Source organism: Chiloscyllium punctatum, chromosome 4 (assembly GCF_047496795.1).
Source record: "Chiloscyllium punctatum isolate Juve2018m chromosome 4, sChiPun1.3, whole genome shotgun sequence".
Taxonomy (NCBI): domain Eukaryota; kingdom Metazoa; phylum Chordata; class Chondrichthyes; order Orectolobiformes; family Hemiscylliidae; genus Chiloscyllium; species Chiloscyllium punctatum.
In genome coordinates this window covers 98493908-98515427 of record NC_092742.1, presented here as the reverse complement: position 1 = coordinate 98515427, position 21520 = coordinate 98493908, and the positions used below count along the sequence as shown (strand labels likewise).

The window sequence follows — 21520 nt, the reverse complement described above, 5'->3', positions numbered from 1 at the left end:
CTCCGAGATTGGTGTCTTCTGATCTTAAGCTTGCAACTAAAGAGGAAATAATCTTGATGCAACTGCCCTGTCAAGCTCCCTAAGAATCTAGTACACTTTCAGTTGCATAACCACAGTCCAAAATACCTTTATCATAAGAATCAAGTCCATTTCCAATACACATGAAGTTGTGAAACAATGCAGCTTTTAAGCTATTAGCAATATTGCATGAATGCTAACATCACATGATGTTCACATTTTTTTTTAAACTTAGACCTCTCTAGTTCTTTGCTAACACCTTTAAGGAAACCGAAGTGAAAATGTATCAGAACCAAGGACCAGAAGCAGGATAAATTGAAGACACAAGGTGGTTTAACACAACTTATTAAATGTAAAACTCCCCTCTATGCTCCTATGGCTTTTTTTTTGTTTCTCATCCAGCCATCTCTTTTTTTATTTATTTAAAAGGATCCAAGATTTCCAAAATCCTCCCTTTAAATAATGGCAGGTGTATCCCATTTTTGATGATACATCAGTTATATCATGAATCCTGGATTTTTTTGACCTTCAGGTTTTCCTTTAACATACTATTTTGTTTGAGAGTGTAGGCTTTTCCCCAGATATTTTCCCTCCCACAAATTTCGCTGAAAGGTTCTTTCTTTCATCTCGAAATTCAGTCCTCAAACACATATAGGAAAAGGAAATGACTAAAGATAGGATCTTCTCCTGGTGTCAGCTGGGCCAATAAGTGAACCCCCAACTGCTTTAAGTATGGACTGAGCCTCCATCCCCATTCAGTACGGAGTGCTGGTCTTGTTTTGCAGTTTAATCCTGGAACTGTTTAGCATACAGCCCACTGGCCATCATGCCCAGTTCTCCTGAATGTAGCCTTGTTGTCACTACAGATAGATCCACAAAATGTGAGTCAGAGTCTTGCAGCTGGTTTTATATCTTGCGTCTCTGTGCTGAGTCACGCTCAGCACCTGCATTAGAGGCTCCATTTTCTATTACCTCACTGTAAGGGCTAGGCATGGCTGAGTCCACACTGATGAAAGATTCTTCCCCATCTGCTGACAGGTTTCCTGAGGACATGTTGGAGTTATCTGCAGATGCTAATGAAGGTGTCAACATAGTCCATCCCTCTTTCCTTCTCTTCACAGCATTCTCTCCATCCTCCTTCTTCTTCTGCCAAAGACAAAGACAATTGATCAAAACAAGAGTCTTTCAATCCCCACTGAATCTCATGACACAACTACTAGTCATTACAGTAATATAACTCAGTGAACTGGTTAGACATTCATACACCTACAAGACAACTAAACTCCATTCCCCTGACAGCTTCAGCATGAAACTGAAAACATGTTCACCAATTCTGGTTTGGTACTGGTACAGCTGCAGGTATGGATCCTATAACCACAATACAACCTCCATTCTTCCTAACTATCTGGCGCTGTTAGTCTGCTGAGTGATGTTTTAGGATTAGTTTACGTCCTGTGGCTCTGTACATTTGAAATCTCCAAGCAAAACAGGGCAAGTAGTCAGGGTAAGTGGTGTAGGTGAAATTCAGTCAACATGTAGAAATTGTGCACTCAGACTTCATTTCTGCATTCATAATGTGAACTACATGTGTAAACCTACCTTGTTGTATTGATGCTTTCTGAGTGCAGTAGTGATACTGCAGCACCTACACATTCAGCAGTGTGTAATTACAGCAAGGTGGTGATTCCTGGACAGTTTCTATTATTTGATATCAGCTCAAGAACAACTTAAACATGTTGGTCAAAATTGCTTTCAAACACAACTTTCTCCAAAGGCTCCCTTTCCTAAGTGCCCACATTACCCCAGCCAGCATGAGGAAATAAGGGAACTTTCCTCTGAATCTATCCCTATATTGTAATTGCTCTGGGAGACTTGGTATTGACTTGACCTTACCAACACTGAGAAACTGTGATGCTGATTCTAGATGCCCGAAAGCTTGCTATGCTGATATTCCTCACCTTGACAAATATCAGAATCTGATTTTTAAAAAACCACTGTTTAAGGTATGCACCACCAGAAGCTCTAACCAACCCGTGGCTAACTATTATTCTTACAGGGTAGCAGAAAAACAAATGGCGAGAGTTTCCAGAAACAGCCTTTCTTTCCATTGTCGGACTTTGAGAAACTGTGTGGGAACATGTGCGAATGCATATGTATGCAAAAATAAGAATACGTATGAGAGTGGTTCTTCACTCCACATTGCGCGCACACTACAGTTCATAAATGACTTAAGCACAAAAGTGAGCGTGCACGTGAACCTGCACACAAACGTGCACTAGTGAGTGCGCTCATGGCTATTGGCAAGTGCATCATTGGTCATCTTTTAACAATAAACTTAAGAATGAGGTTGTACTGTGACTGCGGAAGTGATCCAGTATGGATCTGACACTCATTTTTATTAATGTTGGTAACTTGATCTGGAGCAGTGATGAATAAATCAACAGCAGGGGATTAGAGACATCATTAATTGCACACTCAGCTCCATGGGCCGTGCTCAGCACTGACACCTGCCGTCCCAGAAAGAGATTTGTGTGGCATAGGTTGTGGGGTTTGAATGTGTGCAGGATTGGATTAGGGGTTGGGGGGAGGTATAGGATCAGTTATAGGGCAGAACAACCCCTGGACTATAAGCGAGGAGCTGATCTCTGTTACATAATGGCAAGGACTTTTCACCATGGATTACCATCATAGGAGAGCTACGATTTAGTAATGTTCAGCATCTTCTAAGGTTGATTAGAGAATGCCTCCAGTTTCAGGCATATTCTGCTACTCTCTGCTGTCCCGGTACAGTTGTAGTTAACATAGCATCATCAGTAACATTTACGGAATCTGAAGCAATGATAAGGGGCTTTGGGGAGACAGTGGGCAGTGAGATTAGTTTTGCATTATGTGAACAGTAAGCAGCGGGCTGAATGGCTTCCTTCTGTAATGTAAATGCCCTTCTTCTGTATTGTAGATGACCATGGCTCGAGGCCAGGTTCTTTCCATAGGAACTGTAAAGATCAACATTCAGATCCAGTTGTCAAGACTTCCACTCAGCTGGAATGCCTTATCAGCAGAGAGCAGGGAGCTTGGACATCTTTGAATGGTGGTGCACACACGAGACGAACAATTGAACCACAAAGCGCTTCACAATTTGATATTTCTAGAGATTTTCATCTAAAATTATGATTTTACTGGAGAGAGAAAGTGAAGAATAAAATCTTTCTGCCGTTGTTAAATAAAAATATGATAAGAAGCATGACATAGTCCCTAATCCTGCTTTAGGATGCTGCAAAGTACTTCAAACTGATGGATTCCTTTTTGAAGTGCAGGGGTGTGTGTGTGTGTTTTTTTTGCACAATGCAAGCACTCCCTTAGTACCACAGTTGAGTAGAAAGGCAATTTTTTATCTGTGCAAGGCAAAATTCAAATTGTTTGTGCAGAATGGCAACAAAAAAGCAATTATTCCTGAAAAGTGGAGGTAAGTTGGTAATGCTCATTTAGTGTATTGGTTATAGCTGACTGCCATTTAAATGGAACTGTAGTTAAACTGAAGGACACAACCATATGTGCGATGTACTCTGTGCATGAAGATAATTGGCAGATCAACCACGGGTAAGAGTCAAAGACTACAGTAAGAATCAATCCTGCTCACATCATTATACAGTTTTTAGACCACAGAGACAAACCATTAATTAGAAAATCTTCCACTCTACGCAGAACAGTGTGAGTTACCAGGATAGGGAATACAAGGTTTACACCAGGGCCAGTTTACTCTTCAGATGAAATAGGGAAAAAAGGTGAGGGATCTTGCGTACAATTAAAAAATCTGGATGGGGGCACAGGAGCAAGTGAACATAGAACAATACAGCACAGAACAGGCCCTTCGGCCCACGATGCTGTGCCGAACATTTGTCCTAACTTAAGCACCTATCCACGTACCTATCCAATTGCCGCTTAAAGGTCACCAATGATTCTGACTCTGCCACTCCCACAGGCAGCGCATTCCATGCCCCCACCACACTCTGGGTAAAGAACCTACCCCTGACATCCCCCTATACCTTCCACCCTTCACCTTAAATTTATGTCCCCTTGTAACACTGTTGTACCCGGGGAAAAAGTCTCTGACTGTCTACTCTATCTATTCCCCTGATCATCTTATAAACCTCTATCAAGTCACCCCCTCATCCTTCGTCGTCCCAATGAGAAAAGGCCTAGCACTCTCAACCTACCCTCGTACGACCTATTCTCCATTCCAGGCAACATGCTGGTAAATTTCCTCTGCACCCTCTCCAAAGCTTCCACATCTTTCCTAAAATGAGGCGACCAGAACTGCACACAGTACTCCAAATGTGGCCTTACCAAGGTCCTATACAGCTGCATCACCTCACGACTTTTGAATTCAATCCCTCTGCTAATGAACGCTAATACACCATAGGCCTTCTTACAAGCTCTATCCACCTGAGTGGCAACTTTCAAAGATCTATGAACATCGACCCCAAGATCCCTCTGCTCTTCCACCCTACTAAGAACCCTACCGTTAACCCTGTATTCCGCATTCTTATTTGTCCTTCCAAAATGGACAACCTCACACTTGACAGGGTTGAACTCCATCTGCCACTCCTCAGCCCAGCTCTGCATCAAAGTCCCTTTGCAGCCGACAATAGCCCTCCTCGCTATCCACAACGCCACCAATCTTCGTATCCAGTGCAAATTTACTGACCCACCCTTCGACTCCCTCTTCCAAGTCATTAATAAAAATTACAAACAGCAGAGGACTCAGAACTGATCCCTGCGGAACTCCACTTGTAACTGGGCTCCAGGCTGAATATTTACCATCTACCACTACTCTCTGACTTCGACCGGTTAGCCAGTTCTCTATCCAACTGGCCAAACTTCTCACTATCCCATGCCTCCTGACTTTCCGCATGAGCCTACCATGGGAAACCTTATCAAATGCCTTACTAAAATCCATGTACACTACATCCACTGTTCTACCCTCATCCACATGCTTGGTCACCTCCTCAAAGAATTCAATAAGACTTGTAAGGCAAGACCTACCCCTCACAAATCCGTGCTGGCTGTCCCTAATCAAGCAGTGTCTTTCCAGATACTCATAAATCCTATCCCTCAGTACCCTTTCCATTACTTTGCCTACCATCGAAGACAGACTAACTGGCCTGTAATTCCCAGGGTTATCCCTATTCCCTTTTTTGAACAGGGGCACAACATTCGCCACTCTCCAGTCCCCTGGCACCACCCCCATTGACAGTGAAGATGAAAAGATCATTGCCAACGGTTCTGCATTTTCCTCTCTTGCTTCCCACATAATCTTAGGATATATCCCGTCAGGGCTGGGGGACTTGTCTATCCTCAAGTTTTTCAAAATGCCCAACACATCTTCCTTCCTAACAAGTATCTCCTCTAGTTTACCAGTCCGTTTCATACTCTCCTCTTCAACAACACGGTCCCTCTCATTTGTAAATACTGAAGAAAAATGCTCATTCAAGACCTCTCCTATCTCTTCTGACTCAATACACAGTCCCCCACTACTGTCCTTGATTGGACCTCGTTCTCGTCATTCTCATGTTTCTCACATACGCATGAAAGGCCTTGAGGTTATCCTTGATCCTACCCGCCAAAGATTTTTCATGCCCTCTCTTAGCTCTCCTAATCCCTTTCTTCAGCTCCCTCCTTGCTGCCTGTATCCCTCCAACGCTCTGTCTGAACCTTGTTTCCTCAACCTTATGTAAAGCCTCCTTCTTCCTCCTTACAAGACATTCAACCTCCTTCGTCAACCAAGGTTCCCTCACACGACCATCTCTTTCCTGCCTGACAGGTACATACATATCAAGGACACGTCTTATGTGTTCCTTGAAAAAGTTCCACATTTCAACGACATCCTTCCCTGACAGCCTATGCTCCTCAGATCCTGGTCTTGCAGCATTGTATTTACCCTTCCCCCAATTGTAAAACCTGCCCTGTTGCACGCACCTATCTCTCTCCATAACCATGGTTATCATTCCCCAGTTGTCAGAACTGTAAATATGCAAAGAGAGTCAGTTCACAGAATTGTGGTCACCATCACCAAAATGCTCACCCTAACAAGCCCATCACTTGTCCCGGTTCGTTAACAAGTATCAGATCCAATATGGCCTCCCCTCTGGTCAGACAATCTACATATGGAGTTAGAAACGCTTCCTGGACACACTGAACAAACATCGCCCCGTCCAATCTACTTGACTTAAAGAGCTTCCAATCAATATTTGGGAAGTGGGAGAGAAAGATGGAACAGGACACAGTAACGTTCAGGTGAGGAAGAGGGAGGAGATGCCATCAGCTCCCTGCTAAAGGCCTTGTTTGTTTGCACATATGTGACTGTATTGTTGTGTGTAATAACTTTGTGAGCACTACATTTATCTACTGCCTATGTGGAAACAAGGTGCTCCATCTGCTGCTCAAATCATGAACTGTTGAAAGACTCTCACAAGTGACAACAGAGGCATTCCAATTTCTCCAGCCAAGGTCTATGCTGTCCATCTCAGAGATGGCAAATCGATTGCAGCATGAAGGCAAGTGACTCATTCCTGCTTCACTGTTCCTGTCACAATCCCATGCTGAGAAGCATATTAGCTGGGAAGATAGTCTTACCTTTTCTGCATATTTTTCTCGTTTCCTTTTTCGATCTTTCACTTTATTTGATTCTTCTTGTATTCGTTTCTCTTCCTGCCGCAGGCGCACTTCAATCAGAGAAAGAACCAATCAAATATTCAGCAATCCCCGCACCCACTCATTTAGCAATCCAAGACCTTATATTCTGAATTATTCTTGTTTGGATTCAGGATCAAATGCTTAGCTTTCCCTGCTCAGTGAAAGTATTGGGATACTTCTCGATGTTCATAGGAGAGTGCACACTTTTGAGAAAGACCACTGGATAATGATCAAGAACAGGATTACTGGCTGTGTTTTGTTTATTGTCCCAGGCACTGACATCAATAGCAATACTGCTGCTGATAAAGCACAGACTGGGACTGGAATCTCTGCTCTTAACATCTGTGTTCAGCCACAAGGCCTCGCAGCCTCAGCGGGAATTCCAATAATTCACTGAAAATGCTCTCCCAACGTGTTTTTCTTTTGGTTTTATGGTATGCCAGTACCAATTCCATGTGCCAGTACCAATTCCATTATTCAGTTCGATATGAAAGAATTATTCAAAGCACCTGGGGTCTCCTAGGTGAGAACTCCGTATCAGAATATACAGTCTTCTCCCTCCCACTCCTGCTGGTCAGAGCTCCACAGTGACAATTCTCTTTGGGTTAAAGGTCCAGATCTGGGTCCCATCCCCAACCAGAGCTCCACACCTGTTCAGTGTTTACTGTGGAAAAGGACATGGAAGATATAGAATGTGGGGAAATAGATGGTGACATCTTGAAAAATGTCCATATGACAGAGGAGGAAGTGCTGATGTCTTGAAACACATAAAAGTGGATAAATGCCCAGGACTGATCAGGTGGACCCTAGATCTCTGTGGGAAGCTAGAGAAGTGATTGCTGGGACTTCCTGAGATATTTGTATCATCGATAGTCACAAGTGATGTGCCTGAAGACTCGAGGTTGGCTAATGTGGTACCATTATTGAAGAAAGGTGGTAAGGACAAGCTAGTGAGCCCGATGTGAGTACTTACAGGTATTTGGAAAGGCAAGGACTGATTAGGTTCTGGATTAGTGGTGCTGTAAGAGCACAGCAGTTCAGGCAGCATCCAAGTAGCTTTGAAATCCAAGGCCTTGGCTTTTGCCCGAAACGTCGATTTCAAAGCTACTTGGATGCTGTCTGAACTGCTGTGCTCTTCCAGCACCACTAATCCAGAATCTGGTTTCCAGCATCTGCAATCACTGTTTTTACCTAGGACTGATTAGGGACAGTCAACATGGCTTTGTGCGTAGGAAATCATGTCTCAATACTTGATTGAGCTTTTTGAAGAGGATTGAGGGCAGAGCAGATCTATATGGACTGCAGTGAGATATTCGATAAGGTTCCCGGGGAGACTGGTAAGCAAGGTTAGATGTCATGGAATACAGGGAGAACTAGCCATTTGGATACAGAGCTGGCTCAAAGGTAGAAGTCAGAGGGTGGTGGTGAAAGGTTGTTTTTCAGACTGGAGGCCTGTGACCAATGGAGTGCCACAAGGATCGGTGCTGGGTCCATGACTTTTTGTCATTTGTATAAATGATTAGGATATGGACATAGAAGGTATAGTTAGTAAGTAGCAGATGACACCAAAATTGGAGGTGTAGTGGACAGCAAAGAGGGTTACCTCAGATTGACCAGATGGGCCAATGGGCTGAGAAGTGGCAGATGTAGTTTAATTTAGATAAATGCGAGGTGCTGCATTTTGGGAAAGCAAATCTGAGCAGGACTTGTACACTGAATGGTGAGGTTCTGGGCAGTGTTGCTAAACAAACAGACCTTGGCGTGCAGGCTCATAGCTCCTTGAAAGTAGAGTCGCAGGTAGATAGGATAGTGGAAGCAGCGTTTAGTATGCTTTCCTTTATTGGTCAGAGCATGGAATATAGATGTTGGGAGGTCATGTTGCAGCTAAACAGGATGTTGGAAAGGCCATTTTTGGAATATTGAGTGCAATTCTGGTCTCCTTCCTATTGGAATGATATTGCAAAACTTGAAAGAGTTCAGAAAAGATTTACAAGGATATTGCCAGGGTTGGAGGATTTGAGCTAACAGGCTGAACAGGCTGGGGCTGTTTTCCCTGGAGCGTCGGAGGTTGAGGGGTGACCTTATAGAGGTTTACAAAATTATGAGGAGTATGGATAGGATAAATAGACAAAGTTTTGTCCCTGGGGTGGGGTGAGTCCAGAATGAGAGCGCGTAGGTTCAGGGTGAAAGGGAAAACATATTAAAAAGGACCTAAGGGGAACCTTTTCATGCAGAGGATGCTGTGTGTATGCAATGAGCTGCCAGAGGAAGTCATGGAGGCTGGAACAATTGCAATATTTAAAAGGCATCTGGATGGGTATATGAACAGGAAGGGTTGAGGGGGATATGGGCCAAATACTAGCAAATGGGACTAGATTACGTTGGGATATTTGGTTGGCATGGACGAGTTAGATTGACGGGTCTGCTTTCGTGCTGTCCATTTCAATGACTCTATGATCGGTTGTCATTCCCCAGTTGTCAGAACTGTAAATATGCAAATAGAGCCAGTCCACAGCCTTCACACCTGAAAATGTTGCCAGTTCCAAGTTGACCCCAAGGGTCATTTAGTTTTCCATGTGTGAGCCAGTGACACTTAGCTGGTGATATATGGGATCAGTGCATGTTAGAACAGAGTAATTGAGAAATGGAATACAGACACTTTAAAAAAACAACTGCATAAAACAGTCCTCTTTCTCCAACAGAAAGAAAACATTGGATAATTAGCACATCAAAATAGCAAAAAAGTACTTCACTTTGTGAAACTTGTAGAACTACGCAGAACATTACTGATTTTACAACTAATTCAAATAGTGTGCCTAACTAAACATGTTTCTGTATTTCTAATCTTATGGACCTAAACTCCTTCGTCAAACCCCTTCATGGGCCAGCATTATAACCCTTGCAATTAATGCTGAGCTTTTTGGTTCTTAGGAGCGAGAGGTATCAGCTTCTGGTAGACATAATGTATGGCTTTAAATCTGACCATTCATAGTTTGAAGGTTTGTGAGGGCATGATATGAAAACAAACCAGGAACAGCAAAAGGGAAAAAAACTCAGGAAAGATCTCGTCCTCGATTCCCAATCTGTGCATGATAACAGATATGAGGTGGAAGCTATAGGGACGTCCCAACAGTTTTGTTCATGAAGTGTGGATGTTGCTGCCTAGGCGCATCATTTATTGTTAATCCCTAACTGTCCAGAAGGCAGTTAAGAGTAAACTACATTCCGGTGGGTCTGGAGTCACATGTAGGCCAGGTCAAGTAAGGAATCAATTTTGCTTCTTTAAAAAGGAGCTTTAGTAAAGCAGATTAGTTTTGTTTACAATAAATGACAGTGGTTACATAGTCACCATTCAGTTAGCTTTTTATTATAGATTTTATATTGAAATCTCATTATCTGCTAGAGTGATGTAAAATCATGTTACCAGAACATGAGCCTGGGTTTCTGGATTACTCATCCAGTAACATAACCAACATGCCAATGCTTCCTCCCAAGCTCGCTCAAGTCCCTGGGGTTAAGTTTGGAAAAATCATTCAGGTCTTCCAATTACCAACCTCAGGAGGGTGAGCGAGAGTTCAGCTGTGCAACTGGCAGCAGGAATGGAGGAGAATGAGCAAAATACGTGCATAAGAATATGTGAATGAAAGTGTGAGTGAACATGTACACCTGTATGGTTATCTGCGACCATCAGAGTTCAGTTGTGATGCTCCAGTCAACCGGCCTGTGAACATAGTAAACAAAGAGAAAATAACAGATCTAGAGATCTGTTGAGACAAAGGAATTGTCCTTACATTTCTTCTCCAGTTCCTCATCATCCAACAGCAAACTGACCACCTCCTTTGGTTTGAGTGTGTCGGGTTTGAAGTTGCCCCCAGAAATAACCATCCGCTGAATCTGTAAGAACAAAAATTTAAAAAACCATTATCGGCCTGAGTTTTGACAAGTCTAAAATGGCCCCTGCTGAATCTGAAGTCCTCCCATTTGTCAGTCCGATCACAGTAAGTTCTTCAGATCTCAGGCCTGCCACTTCACACAAATCCAGCACTCACTAATGTCTGGATAGCTTACTTATTGGGAATCAAAGCCACCGGTTTTGAGGTTAAACCTAACCTTAGGGTGAGCATTAATTGGAAAGGTCACTTGGCCAAACCTAACTCATCCACACAGTAAAATCAGCAGTATTCACATCACACCATCTAGCTTTCCTAACTTCTAATATGTTAGTAGTCCGGGAAAAGAACTTGCTGACATCAGTCCTAAATCTTCCTTTCATCTATTTGATTTTACCTTTTGTTTGGGGTTGTATTGTGATTTCAATTAAAATAATCTTTCTATACAATTAACTACATTATATACATGCTGAAAATGTGCCCTTCCTGAAGAAGGGCTCATGCCCGAAACGTCGATTCTCCTGCTCCTTGGATGCTGCCTGACCTGCTGCGCTTTTCCAGCAACACATTTTCAGCTCTGATCTCCAGCATCTGCAGTCCTCACTTTCTCCTACATTTTATGTATATATCTCAGACGTCCCTTTTAAACTTTTCCAATCTCTATCTTTTCTCTTTGAAGACAATCCTTTAGCCCTGCCTTTTTAACAGAACAAAACTGTCAACATCCACTCTATTGCTTGAAGTGGCAAGATGACAATTCTGCTTTATAACCTCTCGAACCTTGAAGCAGGATATAACATGAACAGCAACATACACAAGTTGATGTTAAAGTGGATCTGTGACTAAGTTCTGTTGTGATGCTCCAGTCAACCAGCCTTTTTAAGAGTTTATTCTAGTCCAGAAGCCTCACGTCACATGGGCTCAAGCACCTTGTACTAAATGAGCTCTAAAGTACCGAGGGAGCAATGAGTTGATAATTTCACACAGATCAGACAGGATTATTTGGAGGAAGTGAAGCAGTGGGTGCAGGTAAAACAAATCGAGCTCAAATGATCAAGAATTATACATAAAGAGTTACAATGCATTTGTTTCTATCCCACAACAGAATTTTATCTCAAAGACAGAATTGAAAAATCCAATGAATTAAGGAATTGGTGTGCATACAACAGGGTGCAGTGAATCCTGTGGGAAGGGAAGGAAGGAAAGGGAAAGCAAGAATTGTGTGATTCCAGATAGTGCCCTCTCCAATGTATCATTGACAAGCTGAGAGAGAACAGATAACACGGACAATGGGGCACTTCAGTCTTAACTGAAATGGCGTACCATGTGAAACTGTTGCCCTCCTACAGTTTAACCTCTATGTAAATCTTTCACAAGATACCCACAGAAACATTACAACTCTACCTCAGCAGAGAATGGAGCCATCTTAATCATTCAGTTGCAGATTACTGGCTCAGTTTCCTGTTGCCAGAATTCACTGTACATGTAGTGGTATCACTTTGCTCCCTGTACTGGAAACAGTGAATTATAGCTATAGACCAGTTACTCAAGCTGCAGCCTTGTTTGTGAAATACTAACAAGGCCCGTAGGAACTGCAGAAACAAGACATCATGCATTCTCACAAGCCAATGGGAGTGCAGTAGTAACATCACTGCTCTTACATAACACATGCACTCTGAGTTTAAGTGTGCGATGGAGGGGCTGAGTAAACTGGATCCAAACATTTGGACTTTAAAACAACAGATGACTTTAATGCCATTTTGAAATGGACTACCCAGGGTACCTGGGTAGGAGGATTTGTTGGAGGATTCTAGTGCAGTCTCAGGTTAAGAGGTTGACCATTGAGCAATCAGAAGAGAAATCTCTTCACTCAAAGGAATGTGGATGTTCCATCATTGACTATATTGAAAGCTATAGTCAGGAAATCAAGGAATATAGTTAGCAGACAGGAGAGGGGTATTGAGGGAGATAGAAAAATAAATGACAGAAAAGGCTCAACAGACCATATGGTTTGCAGCAACTCCCCACTGTTTCAGTGATGGCACTCAGTGCTCAGTTATGTCAGCAAGCATAGATATATTTTACTTCATTATGAGTTATAACGTGGTTCTCCAGTGGGTCACCAATCAGTCTGATTCTGAATCATAGGAAGCACGAAGTTCCAAGGTGTTTAACAAACGGATGTTGGTGGAGCATTCCAATTATTCTCAAAATCATGTGAATTGACTAAATCTATACATGAACTGTAAACAAAACATTCAATGGAATGCAATGGAATGGAAAGTATAGCATCAGAAACATTATTCTCTCCTGTTTTTACGAAAATTACAAATTTCCCATTGTGCTCTTTATTTGCTCTCATGGAGTTTATTATTAATTGTCAGAAACCAGAGAAGCTCCACCCAATTTAAATGGAGCCAGAATTCCCGACTTCCAGGCACACACACAAACTGTGTCTTGGAACCTGGTCCTGTCACTGGTTGTAGGATGTCTAAGGTCTCTGCTCAAAGCCCATCCCAATCTGCAGGGCTAAAATCAGCAATTCTGCATTATGAAATATTGTTTACCAATTCTAGACATCCTCACTTTTAGCCATTTGCACTGAAAAATCACATCATTGTTCAATGCAACTGCACATTAAAATAAAATTTTCTTGCTCTATAAGAGGTCTCCATGGTACAGGATACAGCTAAACAATTTTCTACATTGTCAGGTAGCTGCCAATGATGTAGATGTATTGAAATTGCTTGGCGAGAGGCATGGCAAGTTCTGGATTGTACATCTTCAGTAAAGGATGTTGTCAGGGTTGGAGAGTTGAGCTACAGGGAGAGGCTTATTAGGCTGGGGCTATTTTCCCTGGAGCTTCTGAGGCTGATGGGTTTATAAAATCATGAGGGGTATGGAGAGTGTGAATAGACAAAGTCTTTTCTCCAGAGCTGGGGAAAGTCCAAAACTAGAGGGAAACGATTTGAAAGGGGCCTAAGAGGCAACTGTTCCACGCAAAGGGTGGTGCGTGTATGGGATGAGTTGCCAAAGGAAGTGGTGGAGGCTGGTTCAATTCCAACATTGAAAGGCATCTGCTTAGGTATATAGGAGTAGGAAGATTTGAGAGAGATATGCAGCACTTGGCCCATATAGAACTAGATTTATTTGGGATATCTGGTCAGCATGGACAAGTTGGACTGAAGGGTCTGTTTCTGTGCTGTATATCTCCATGACTGTGTCATTCTACAGGTTTTTGCCAGCTTGAAATGGATGCCAAGTGTGTGTACCTCACTCTTCTCCTTGGCACGCTGCAGGATTCGCTCCTCTATTGTTCCCTTGCAGATGAGTCGATACACAGTTACTTGCTTTGTCTGTCCCAGCCTATGAGCTCGATCCATAGCCTGCTGATCCACAGTTGGGTTCCAGTCATTGTCATAAAATATAACCTGTAACGAACAAAATCTTTAGGAGAAAGATTGCAAGATATACTCACCTGTCTCTCCCCTTGCATTCAAAACCCAATGCCCCTGACAGGCAGTTCAACTATCCCTGAAACACAATGACTTTGCTACAACATTGTCAGCCTAATTTCAAGGCTATGTAATAATTCACTCCAGGACTACACTCAGGAATGCCCAGGTATAATGTTGTGGTTCTGTTCGCCGAGCTGGGAATTTGTCTTGCAAACGTTTCGTCCCCTGTCTAGGTGACATCCTCAGTGCTTGGGAGCCTCCTGTGAAGCGCTTCTGTGCTGTTTCTTCCGGCATTTATAGTGGCCTGTCTCTGCCGCTTCCGGTTGTCAGTTCGAGCTGTCCGCTGTAGTGAGACAAATTCCCAGCTCGGCGAACAGAACCACAACGAGCACCCGAGCTACAAATCTTCTCCCAAAATTTGAGCCCAGGTATAATGTTCAAGCGAGTGATTCCCCTACAGTGTAATGGGATGCTGAACAATGTTCGTGATGTACTTATATTGGGCTAGTACCCAGCAAACAGTCCCAGGGCAGGTATAGAATGGGGTTAAATACAGAGTAAAACTCCCTCTATGTTGTTCTACAATCTGTTCGAGTCAAACCTCAAAATAAATTCTTATGGTCTGTTTATAACTCCAGCATCCTCTAGTTTCACTGAGCGAAAACATCCATTTTGCAATAACTTAGGAGTAACTTTGTATTGTGCATACAATGTTGAGGTTTCCCAACATTAATAGTATATCCCAGAACATAGTTTCTATTGGTGGGAAATGAAGTAAAAGGTGGCATGGTATTTGAGGTCAATCAGCAAGGTATCTGAATACAAGGTGAAATTGTATCAATCAATGAATGGATATTTCTATGATGAACATATAGATGAGAAGCAGCAGTAGGCCAGTTGGTCCCTTCGAACCTGCTGTGTCATTCATTAAGATCAAAGCTAATCTGATTACTCCACATTGCCACCCACACATGCTAAGCAAGGGTCTGAAAAAAAAGTTTAAGAATTTATCTAACTCAATTAAATATTCAAAGGTTGAGTAAATACTTTGAAATCAGGTGCATTACAGGCAGTCTGAAACTGTATTCCCACATGCTAACATGCAACATATTACACTAGGGAAAGAGGACTAAAAATAATCTACTCTCTTACTGTATCAGCAGCTGTCAAATTGATGCCAAGGCCACCAGCTCTGGTGCTGAGAAGGAACACAAAGATATCTGTTCTGCAGGAAGGAAGAAAAATATACTGGAGGTAAAATACCGAAAGGGTAATCATGTCCATGCAACAATGCTAAAAAGCTGGGATATGCGCAGTTAGAATTTCCCTTTCAAGTCATTTAGAGCACAGAAGTTGAAGCAGTCGTGACGTTCGGTCCTGTACAGACTTCATAATACACTATGGAAGACTGGAGCAATCATTAAAATTAAGTATAATTCTGCTTGATACCTTCATATTGTGTCAATCTCACATGAGAGAAACACCCAAACCACAATTCTGGAAATCACACCACATGGAGTAATTCAGACAAACAACATGCATGTTTTTAGGAAATGAAAGGAGGGTGAAAGCAAATAAAAATATGATGAAAGGATGAAATTAAATAATGGTGAGGCAGCTCATGTCAGGCATAAATATTGGGATGGGCCTTTTGGTATCAGAGCATAAAACTAGCCAGTGTCAGCATTTGTGATCTTTATGTGCTTTTAATAGTGTTAACAGTGAATCAAACATAGAGCTAATTGCTACTAGATAAACAGGTTGCCATCTAGTTGGAATGTAAATCTTTCCCTGGACTCTTAGACAAATGGCAACATTCAACACAGTTTGCAATATTGCTCATGGAAAGCACCTAATACACAACTTGACTATCACCACCAAGCACATCACTGAGACTACAGCGATTCAATATTCACTAAATACTCTCCATAGCCAGTGTACAACACTTCATAGTTCCTTGTTTCAGTGTTGTATATGCTGCTAAGCTCAGAATCCCTACTATTTGAATTTCAACCGTCACCTTTACATTTAAGACATATTATTGAACTTCATGTTTCCTTGCTGAAGGAATATATGCATGACTTGCTCCCCATGTGCTGGATTCCTGCATAACCTACAGGAAAATGATAGTGAAGGTCTCTAATGTCATCCAGAATGCATCGATAAGAGAAACAAAAATAGCACTTCAAAGATTATGCAAAATGCAGATCAGAGGATGCTAAAAGTAGTAAACTTAAAGACTGTATTAGGAAACTTTTCTTCATTTGGTGTGGCTCATGCTCCTGTCTATGTTCACCTACGCTGGTTCCTGCTTTGATGACAACTCAGTTTTAAAATTCCCATTCTGGTCTTATAAAATCACTCAATGGCTCACCTTCCCAGCTTTGTAGCCTTCTAGAGTCCTACAAATCTTTGAGATGTTTGCTCCTCTAGTGCCTTCTTTTACTTCAATGTTATTTAATTATTCTGCCATTGGTAGCTGCAGTTTCATCTGGCTAGTTCTGTCTTTCTCCCCTCCTTTCAGACATTTAAAATTTACTTCTATGAACATGTGTTCTATTCTCTGATGTTGATTAAAATTAAATATTTTTGCATTACCCTTCTGTTAAGTGTCTTGTCACACCCGAACCTATTTTAATAACTCATGGCACACAGTTGCTCTTAGGTAACATTCAGCATTTATTGCCTGTCCCCAAATGCCCTTGATATGATGGATAACCTCAATGTTGAGTTTAACTGAGTGGCTTGTTAGTCCATTGCACAGAACAATAGATACAGTTAGTCATTTGACCTGTTGTGGTTGCGCCAGCTCTGAGCATTTTGACTTAACGCCTTTTCCCTGTAATCCTGCACATTGTTTCTAGTTAAATTATTATCTGATGCCCCCTTGAACATCTCAATTGACTCTGACTCCACCAAAATTCTAAGCAGTACACAGCATTTCCTAATTACTCAGGGAAATATTTTTCACTTCACATTTGCTTCTTTTTGCAAAGCCTTCAAAAATGTGCCCATAATTCACAATCCATTTCCAAATGGGAATAGTTTACCTCCATCTACCTTGTCCAATCCCTCCACCTAATGATTTCTAAAACATCTAACAAATCTTCTCATGGTCTTCGCCTCTCCAAGGTAAACATTCCCATCTTCTCCAATCCATCCTCATAACTGAAGTCTCATCTCTGGAATCATTCTCATTAACCTCTTCTGTACTCTCTCCAATGCTTTCCCTGACACCCAGAACTCTATACAATACCCCAGCTGAGGCATAAACTTGGAGTCATAGAAATGTACAGCACGGAAACAGACCCTTCGGTTCAACTCATCCATGCTGACCAGATATCCTAAATTAATCTAGTCCCATTTGTCAGCACTTGGCCCATGTCCTTCTAAACCCTTCCTATTCATATACCCATCCAGATGCCTTTGAAATGTTGGAACTGTACCAGCCTCCACCACTTCATTTGTAAGCTCATTCCATATAAGCACCACCCGCTGCATGAAAAAGTTGCCCCTTAAGTCTCTTAAATCTTTCTGCTTTCATCCTCAACCTATGCCCTCTAGTCCTGGACTCTCCCTCCAGGAAAAGACCTTGTCAATTTATCCTATCCATTCTCATGATTTTATAAACCTCTAAGGTGAGCCCTCAGACTCCAATACTCCAGGAATACAGCCCAGCTGATTCAGTCTCTCCTTATAGCTCAAACCCTGGCAACTGCTGGCTCTTAAACTCTAAATCTCTATTAACGAAATCTGTATTGCTTTATTAACAGCTCTCGCTACCTGCTCTGCTGCCTTTAATGACAGATGGACATGCACACCCTGGTCTGTTTCTGCAACCCCTTTATTTTGCATGGTTTCTCCATGTCCGCACCAAAATCTCCAGATTGAACTTCATCTGACCATTCCACAAGCTTTTCTGCTCTCTTTTGGAGTTTTACACTGTCCTCCTCTCCAATTACAATTCTTCCAAGATCTGTGTCATCCTCCAAAATTGAAACACATTATCATTTATTTAGACATCATGAAAAGAAAGGGTACAAGAGACCCCAGTGAAATGCCACTGCAAACTTCCCTCTAGGCTGATTTTAACCATAATGAAGGGGCTATGCTTTGAAAGCTTGTGATTTCGAGTAAACCGGTTGGACTAGGACCTGGTGTTGTGAGACTTCTGACTTTGAATAATACTTGAACATGGGTAAAAATGAATATATTCTGGGATAGTAGCCTGTTTAGGATGCCAAGGGAAGATTATGCCAATATCCCTCTCGATAAAGGTTTGAGAAATAAGGAAGGAACCAAAGTTGTTTCAATATTCTTGAAAAGCAGTTGCAGACTGACGCACTGCTGCACAGTCTATCACTTACCTGCTTTGAAAATCTGCCACCATGTCCCTTCTCTCAGATATTTTTGATGAGCCATCCAGTCTCATGTAAGTATGTTGTCTGAAGACCATGTACTCCTGAAACAGCATTCAGGATGGGAATCAATAAAGGGAAAACAGAATTCCTAACTATTGACAGCAATATCGATAGACCTATATTATAAAAAATTCAAGATGTACACAGAATGCAAAGTTAGTCACAGTGAGCCTTTCTAAATTCAGTTTCATCTGAAATCTTCTACACCATTCTAGGTATTACGCTTAGAATGTGAAGGTACTGGAGGTGGCGCAGAGAAGCGGGGGTGGGTGGGGGTGGTCTGAGAGAGTACGGGTCTGCATCTGTGCATTTGCACATGTGTGACAATTGTACATAATTTGGGAGAAACAGAAGGGAATTCTGCAGGAATTTGAGAAAGTGAATGCTGAGAGGAAGTTTCCTTCGTCAGGGAATCTACAACTAGAGAGGACAGTTTAAAATTAAAGGTCACCCAATCAGACAGAAATAAGGAAGAATTTCTTCTTGCAAAAGGTCTTTGGAATTGTTAGACAGCAGAGGAGGTTAGGCCCTTAACAATATTCAAGGTTGACTGAGCTAGATTTAAAAAAAAATTGACAGAAGCGTTGAAAATTATGAGGGAACAGGTAAGCAAGTGCAACGGAGACCTAATGAGATCAGCTATGATCTTAAATGAATGGCAGAGTAGGTTTAATGGTCTACTCCTGGTCGTATTTTTCCGAATCTTAAGTCAGCTCTGTACATAAACCTGGGGAAACAAAGGGGAGTGCTCAAGTCATGCCAGAAAAATCTACATCCCAAATACCTTGCAACAGGTGGACCACACAGAATCAGTGTGCATGCTGCAGAACTAATTCCTCAAGCACCAGGGGGAGCATTCCTTGTGATTTAGGCTCCAGTTGCTGGTTACAGACACCTTCACAGCCCCATTCTAAAATGACCACAACTATCATCTACGCCTGACCTACCAAATCCTGGTTTCAATCTGCCTGAGTAACAGCCCTTTGCTGATGGCAGAAGTAGTGGTGGTTGAGGAGGAGGGTGGGGGGATTTCAGGCAAGGAAGGGGACACGGTAAGTACAGGGTAGAAAGACTAACGTTAGAACATAGAACATAGAACAATACAGCACAGAACAGGCCCTTCGGCCCACGATGTTGTGCCGAACTTCTATCCTAGATTAAGCACCCATCCATGTACCTATCCAAATGCTGCTTAAAGGTCGCCAATGATTCTGACTCTACCACTCCCACGGGCAGCGCATTCCATGCCCCCACCACTCTCTGGGTAAAGAACCCACCCCTGACATCTCCCCTATACCTTCCACCCTTCACCTTAAATTTATGTCCCCTTGTAACACTCTGAACGTTGCTGGAGTCAATGGTTTGAAAGTATAATGGATCATGGTTTAGACAGAAAACATGCCAAGTTAAAACTTTTGGATTAAAACAGATAAGAGTTAGAAATGGGAGATGGTGAGGAAGTATCTGTGAATAAAATACTGTATTATTTTAGAAAAGTGATTAATTATATAAAACTAAGAGAGTACTAAAGCAGCCCTTAATAGTTACGGCTGAAATTAGCCACCGTCCAGGGTCTATTCTCTGGCATTGCTGGCAATTGAAGGGTTAATTGATTATTGGCTGAAGAGACCTGCAGTAACTCAGCAAGGCATGGTTAAATGGTGCTTGAAACTGGCAGAACACTCCCAGAACAGGGCCCACTCCCAAACCCCTATTTGTTTTCTTAGTCAGGACTGAACATCCTGTGTTTCTTGCGAAATATATAACACTTGCATCTCAGAAACAACAATCTAATGTCTGAACTGTTAGCCTTTTTTGGTTTTACGCTGACTACTAAGTATTTATTTTGTTGAAAGGGCGGGGGAAGAGTGCAGAGAGTCGAAAGCACTCCCCCCAATCACCTCATTTTACTATTTAAACAAACTCAGTTTGAATTTCCAAACTATTCACCCCCACCCCCCAACTTGCTGTTTGAAATAATGTACCTCATGAATAGAGCTGTATTCTCCATATTAAGGTCACATTAAGTCATTAACAGGAAATCCCTTTCACAGATGCTGAAAGTCATTATGATTGTGTAAAACTGAAACCTGCATTTACATTTGGTCTCGAGAAATGTTTAAATAAAACAATAGAGACAAAATAGATGGACAGGACAGAAAAACCTCAGGCCAGTTTTGCATTTTTTTGCTGTATCTAAAAGACTGACCGTTCCATGTCTCCACACAGACTAAGGATTGAGCCCTAATCTGTGCTTAGTCAGCTGATCTCAAGCAGAGTGACAACTGCAAAATGGTGAATCCACTTGCTGCCAAGCATACAAACAAGAGCAAGGAACAAGAATAGGCTGCTTGGCTCGGAGTCTGCTTCGCCATTCAACGAGATCATGACTAATCAGCAAGTACATGGTCAAGTTCACTCCAAGGCCTAGGAACACTGACACTTTGAGATATGTCCTAGAGGGTTGCTAGTGTCTCGAAGTGCATCCCAGCACTGGTCAGCACCTTGCTGGCATAATGAAGACACTAATACAGAAACAGAGTATTTAGAAGCAGGAATAGGCACAATGAACCTGCTGTGCCCATCAATAAAATCTGGCTGGTCTGGGACAAACATTTCATCTTCTTGCATTTTTAACCCAACCAGATCCAGTCACTGGTACAGATAAGTAAGCTTCTCATTAACGTCTGACTTGCTCCCATCAAAATATGGGACTGAAGGCAACTGGGTAAAATGAGAAAGACAAAAATAAATGTTTTTCAAGCAATGATCCACGTAATACAGACTATGTTTCCATGAACAGGTGTTATTAGTAATAAATTTCAGTGGGTTTGTCAACGAGCTGTAGGGCAGGAGCTTCACTGTATCCTCCCCAGCTCTACAACTCTCTCAGATCCATGTTCCTCCAACTCCGAACCCTTGGTCAGCCCTGTGCCTTCAGCTCTTCAAGATGGAAGAAATGAAAGCTTCCCTCTAAACCTCTCCAACTCTCTTACAGCATTTAAAAGAAATGTGGATGCTTAAAATCGCAATTTGATAA

At 42.1% G+C, this 21520-nt stretch overlaps 1 protein-coding gene across 3 annotated transcripts in view; it reads right to left on the bottom strand.

Moving 5' to 3' along the window:
• Nucleotides 1-21520, bottom strand: part of ino80 (INO80 complex ATPase subunit) — a 217764-nt gene that overhangs the window by 9982 nt on the left and 186262 nt on the right. For all 3 annotated transcript variants that reach the window (XM_072569373.1, XM_072569372.1, XM_072569374.1), the window contains exons 28-33: nt 18427-18521; nt 15212-15284; nt 13874-14032; nt 10503-10605; nt 6652-6740; nt 991-1164 (exon numbers count right to left, since the gene is read on the bottom strand). In XM_072569373.1, the coding sequence (XP_072425474.1) occupies nt 991-1164; nt 6652-6740; nt 10503-10605; nt 13874-14032; nt 15212-15284; nt 18427-18521 (693 nt within the window). The remainder of the gene's footprint in view (nt 1-990; nt 1165-6651; nt 6741-10502; nt 10606-13873; nt 14033-15211; nt 15285-18426; nt 18522-21520) is intronic.